Source organism: Peromyscus maniculatus, chromosome 12 (assembly GCF_049852395.1).
Source record: "Peromyscus maniculatus bairdii isolate BWxNUB_F1_BW_parent chromosome 12, HU_Pman_BW_mat_3.1, whole genome shotgun sequence".
In the NCBI taxonomy this organism is placed as follows: domain Eukaryota; kingdom Metazoa; phylum Chordata; class Mammalia; order Rodentia; family Cricetidae; genus Peromyscus; species Peromyscus maniculatus.
In genome coordinates this window covers 8,854,989-8,860,785 of record NC_134863.1, presented here as the reverse complement: position 1 = coordinate 8,860,785, position 5,797 = coordinate 8,854,989, and the positions used below count along the sequence as shown (strand labels likewise).

Below are 5,797 nucleotides of genomic sequence, written 5' to 3'. Positions count from 1 at the left end.
AAAAAGGGTTTCTAAACACACAATAACAGAGCCAAAAACAGCTTCCTACTTATGTCTTTCAGATGGGCCATGGTACAGAGATGCCACAGCATTTGGGCTTGAGCACAGCATGGTGGATTCCTGCCCTGATACACAGAGATGTCTCCAAGCTGGGCAGCACACTGCATGACGAATTTAGCTTTTACTCATACAGACAAAAAAACTTTGTGGGCCAGCTGTATGCTACCTGGTGGCAGCATGGACCCCAGAATTGGCAGGGTAAGCATGACTCTCCTGGGTATCTTCACCATGTTGGGAAGCTGAAAGGGGTGGAGTCAGCAGTCAAAGCTGCCACGTTAGTCCTAGCCACACAGTTTAGCAGTTTAAAATCTCTCCTGATCGGAAGATTATAGATTCACAATGAGACAGATTCAAATGGAATAAAACTCTAAATGGCTTACAATATATGTAAAAATGTACACAGGCTTGAAAGAAAGAAAAAAAGGAATATAGTCAGTTATATAAAAAATAGTTTTAAAAAATAAAGTCTTTAGAAAGACAATAAAAATAATATGAAAGTTAAGCCATGTAAAAATGAAAATTACACAAAGAATCTGGACACTACAGATTATTATATTGTCTTTGGGATTTTTAACTGGAGAGAGACATTTGATTGTAAAGGCTGCTAAGTAAAACCAATATGTATATTTTAAAGGTATCTTGATTTCAAAATTTATGCCTAGGGATATGTTGCTTTTGGAAAAGAGGTTCTGCTTTTGTTTCCACAGAAGATGAGAACCTATGGATTGCTTCCAGGCTAATATGGTTTGACCAGCCAAGACCCCTGAAAGGTCTCTGATGACACCATGGCCCAGATGATCCAACATCTAAAATCAACTTCAAAGCAACTGACTGAGACAATCCATCCTCACAGACTACTATAGGCAAGATTTAACTATAATTATTAATTTTCTCAGGATCCCCATAAAACTACCAGTACCCCAATCAACAGGAAGTAGTAGGAGAAGCTATGCCCAAATTCTCAAAATATTGTTTATAAATGCTTATTTTTATTTAAAGGGGTTGATTATCAATGCAATTTCTTTCTAAAGAAGAAAAGAAGATATTATAGATATGATAGGATGAAAGGGTAGATTATTGAATCTACTTTTAAAGAGCAACAAACAACTTGTTCAAAATGTTTTACATTGCTATAGATTTTAGTTTCTTACAAATTTAAAGTTAATTTTGTTATACTATGTGAATACTTCTACTCTTGTTTAAGGTATTATGTTTATGCATCTCATTTAAAATTGTAATATATAATTAAGAAATACAAATTAATAGTCATCTAGGATAATCAAGCTAATAGTCATGTTAGTTAAGTTTTTAGGTATATAAAGGTATATTTCAATTAGGCAGGTAATCTTCAAACACTTCAAAGCCTTACAGAATATGGCATTTAAAATGTTTTAAAAACTTAAACTTTCTGGACAGTAAGACATGTCTGTTCCTGGCAGCACTGATTTACTTCAAAGAGAAAGATGGGTATCGAAGACACTCCGTATGGAGTTTGTCTTTTTCTTGGGACATAATGGCCTGCTGGGCAAAGAACTGCTCTTGTGTGGACTGCTTGACAGTATGTTATATAGACTGGACATGCAGGACCCATAGAAAAATTACAACTAAATTTTGTCAAAACAATGTGAGATGGTCCTTCAGGTTCCTGCTTCATAGAGGAGACTGCCAGACATTCTACAGGACACAGAAAGAAGTGACTGAAAAAAAAAAACTCTAGGTCTATAGGCTGAAGATGAATGCCCCAACATTGTAGAGGAACTCTGGGTGACTGTCCAGGCAGCCAGCTGTCTCTGTCATTCTAGATTTTTGGAAGTTGCTTACAATGCACACTTCCTGTTTACTTAGGTAATATTATATCCTTCTGGGGTCTTTGATATGGTTGAAGACTAAATAGTTATAATTTTCCTTGGTTATGAAAAAAGATAAATTAGATATGAAACCTTAGACTCACAAATACAGATAAAATATTTTCTTTAATTTTGGCAAATACAAATAAACTAGATATTGTAACTGTAATTCCTGCTTGGTAACTGTTCTATTATATGTAATTTTACTATGCTAAAGTTAAATCCTTCCTTTTTGATTGAAAGACCCCCGCTCCATTATGAGGACATGGGGCTTTGGGCCAATAAAATGCTCCCCCCCCCCCGCCTTGACAGAGATAGCTTGGCCAGCCATCCAGCCTTGAGAGAGATAACTGTGGTCGGCGGCCTTGGGAGAAAGACAGTTGAGTCGAATCAGGATATTTTATGGCTGGCCCCCTGGCCTTGAGAAATAAGCAGCTGGCCTGGACAAGGCCACATCAGCCACACACATACGACCCCAAGTTCACCCTGGCTTTCTTTGAAACAACCAATAGGGACCCTGTAACTATGCTTCTCGCTTCTGTAACCGCGCCTCTGCCCCTGGGATCCCATAAAAAGTCCCCCTTGCCCTAAGAAAGCGCGCAAGTCCTCCAAGAGACTTCGCCCCAGGTACCTGGTCTAAATAAACCCTCTTGCTTTTGCATCTGATCTGTGGTTTCGGTGTGTTCCTTGGGTTTGGGGTCTCTCCCGGAGGAAGATCTCAGCCAGGGGTCTTTCATTTGGTGGCCCGTACGGGGATTGAGACCCCTCCCTGGAACCACCGACCCACCATCAGGAGGTAAGCCGGCCGGCCTTGATTTATGTCATCCCTGTCCAGTCTGAGGGTTGTCTGTTTGTCTGAGTGTTAAATGTTGTTTGTTTGTCTCCGCGCCTGCGTCTGATAATCTGTCTGTGTCAGTGGATCTGAAAGGGGGGACCGACGGGTCTGGACTTCGCCACTGAACCCTGGGAGACGTCCTAGGGGAATCTGGGAACCTGGAAGACGTTCCACGGTTCATCTGAAGTGCCCTCTGTGGCACGGTCTGCCCTCTGGGGGCACGGTTTAAAGACCCCTCTGGGGGCACGGTTTTTCTGGTTTTGCTTTCGGTTTGGAACCGAAGCCGCGCAGCGAGTGTTAGTCTTATTTATATTGGTCTGTCGTTTTTTGTTTTCTGTTTAACCGTTCTCCTCCTAGAAACAGCCATAGGACAGACTGTCATCACCCCCTTGAGCCTCATGCTTAAACACTGGTCAGACGTAAAGACAAGAGCCAACAACGAAGGAGTCGTAAAAAAAAAAATAAAATAGATCACTCTTTGCGAGGCCGATTGGGTTAAAATAAATATAGGATGGCCTCGTCAGAGAACCTTTAACCTCAGTCTTATTTCACAGGTGGAGAGAAAAGTTTTTGCTTCCAGTCCCCATGGCCACCCGGATCAGGTCCCATACATTGCCATGTGGAGACTCCTGACAACAGAACCTCCCCCATGGGTTAAGCCGTTTCTCTTCCTCTCAGCCCCCCCCCCCCGACAGCGCCGGAGGGACCGGCGGCTCCTGCAGCGGCCCCCAAACAGCGGAGGATGAGTTTCCTGCTTCCTCCCCAATTGCCGGTCGCCTACGAGGAAGGCGGGACAAACCAGCAAAGGTAGGGAACACCTACCTCTCTATTGCCAGTTGCTCTTAGCGGGTCTCCAAGGGGCTCTAGACCCCCTACCGATTCGGCTCAGGTTACCAGAAAGAGACGCCGGCAGCGCGTTTTTAAAAAAGACTTAGAGAGACATGGAGGGAGAGGAAAAACAAACAAAAAAGTCCTGGCCACTGTAATGTCTCAGGGACAGGTCAGAGAGGGAGTTAAGACGTTAGGACGGGAGACTTAAAAAGGACACTGCTTGACAAAGACAAAGTGCTTATTGTAAACAGAGAGGACATTGGGCTCGTGACTGATCAAAAAAAAAAAAAAAAAAGCCTCAAGGGTCTCGGAGACCTAAGCCAAGGGTCCTCAATCTGGAAGATTGGGAAGGTCACGGCCAGGAGCGCCCCCCCCCCAGCCCAGACTAACTCTCAAGATGGGGGGGCAGCCAATGACCTTCCTAGTGGACACCGGGGCTCAACATTCAGTCCTGACCCATACCGGAAGCTCTCTCAGTGACCGCACAGCTTTGGTCCAGGGGGCCACAGGTAACAGGAGGTATCAAAGGACCACCGAGAAAAAGGTTCAGCTGGCATCTGGACAGGACCCAAAGGGACCCCCCCTACAAGTCCTAGCCCTTTAAACTGTTTGTGGACGAGAACTCAGGCTTTGCAAAAGGAATGCTGGTACAGAGACTGGGGCCATAAAAGCCCGGTAGCTGCAGGATGGCCCGCCCCCTGTCTGCGCGGGGTAGCCGCTATTGCTGTTTTGCTCAAGGATGCAGGAAAACTGACTTTGGGACAGCCATTAACTGTGTTATCCTCCCATGCGGTGAAAGCTCTGGTCCAGCAGCCCCCAGATCGAGTGGTGTGCAGACCAGTTGTCTCCCTCAACCCCGCAACCCTGCTGCCTGGCTCACGGATGGGAGCAGCTTCCTCCAAGAAGGAGAACGGAGGGCCGGAACAGCTGTCACCACCGAATCGGAGATAGTTTGGACCTCACCACTGCCACCTGGAACATCGGCCCAAGAGACAGAGCTGATCGCGCTGACCCAGGCCCTCCGGATGATGAAAGCCCGGAGGACCAGGAACTAACAAAAGAAAATGGGGGCGGAATGGAGCCCCGAGCGACAAGCTTACATCATAGATGGACAGAGGCCTTGCCTACCAAGAAAAAGACCGCTAACGTGGTAACCAAAAAACTCCTAGATGACATCTTTCCCAGGTATGAAATACCCCAGATATTGGGGTCAGACAATGGGCCCGCCTTCGTCTCCCAGGTAAGTCAGGAGGTGGCCAGGCTACTGGGGATCGATTGGAAACTTCATTGTGCATACAGCCCCCAGAGCTCAGGACAGGTAGAACGTGCAAATAAAACCATTAAGGAGACTTTAACCAAATTAACGCTTGCAACTGGCACTAGAGATTGGGTGCTCCTACTCCCCCTAGCCCTTTACCGAGCCCAGAACACTCCTGGGCCTCATGGCCTAACCCCGTTCGAGATCATGTATGGGGCTCCCCCACCAATTGTAAATTTCCTTTACTCTGATATCTCCTCTTTTGCCACTAGCCCTCCAACTGATGCAAAAGACGGTGTAAAAACCCCTGCCTGCCGGGAGCAACTGAACCGCCCGGTGGTGCCTCACCCATTCAAGATTGGGGACTCTGTCTGGGTCCGACGCCATCAATCTAGGAACCTAAAGCCGAGGTTGACGGGACAGCGGCTTGGGTCCACACGTCGAATGTAAAGGCTGCCAAGGAACCCGACGAAGCTGAGGGCACCGAGACATCTAGTTCAACGCTCTCCAAACCCACTAAAGATAAAACTCACCCGGGGGTCCCCTTGATCCCCCTAATAGTCCTCCTGACATTGGGAGGGGCATCACCAGAGAGCCTGTTTCCCTGACGCTGGCCCTGTTACTGGAAAAAATTACCATGGGCGGAATAGCTGCTGGGGTAGATACAAGACTGCAGCCCTTATAGAGACCGGCCAATTCAGACAGCTCCAAGTAGCCATGCTCAACAGAAATGATTTAAAAGATAGTTCCAAAGGTCACCATGGTTTACGACCCTTGTCTCCACCATTATGGGCCCCCTAATCGTCCTCCTGCTCATTTTATTGTTTGGGTCATACATCCTCAACAGATTGGTGCAATTCATCAAGGATAAGGTTTCTGTTGCCCAGGCTTTGATCCTAACCCAGCAATATCAGAGGCTCAGACAGTCAGAGATAGAGTTAACCCCTTATTCTCCATCCTAAAATG

The 5,797-nt window shown here is 46.2% G+C and overlaps 1 protein-coding gene across 1 annotated transcript; it reads left to right on the top strand.

Moving 5' to 3' along the window:
- The first annotated feature begins 237 nt into the window (after positions 1-237).
- Positions 238-5,589, top strand: LOC143268187 (uncharacterized). Its single transcript, XM_076549332.1, has 3 exons — positions 238-258; positions 3,382-3,549; positions 4,373-5,589. Exons 1-3 carry the CDS (start codon positions 238-240, stop codon positions 5,279-5,281), a joined length of 1,098 nt encoding a protein of 365 aa, XP_076405447.1. The 3' UTR covers positions 5,282-5,589.
- The last annotated feature ends 208 nt before the right edge of the window (positions 5,590-5,797 follow it).

Bases quoted from the DNA above. Each gene is read 5' to 3' on its own strand.
- LOC143268187 (XM_076549332.1), top strand. From the start codon at position 238: ATGGACCCCAGAATTGGCAGG. The intron at 259-3,381 runs GTAAGCATGACT...TCCTGACAACAG, and splicing joins TGGACCCCAGAATTGGCAGG to AACCTCCCCCATGGGTTAAG. The intron at 3,550-4,372 runs GTAGGGAACACC...ATGCGGTGAAAG, and splicing joins GGCGGGACAAACCAGCAAAG to CTCTGGTCCAGCAGCCCCCA.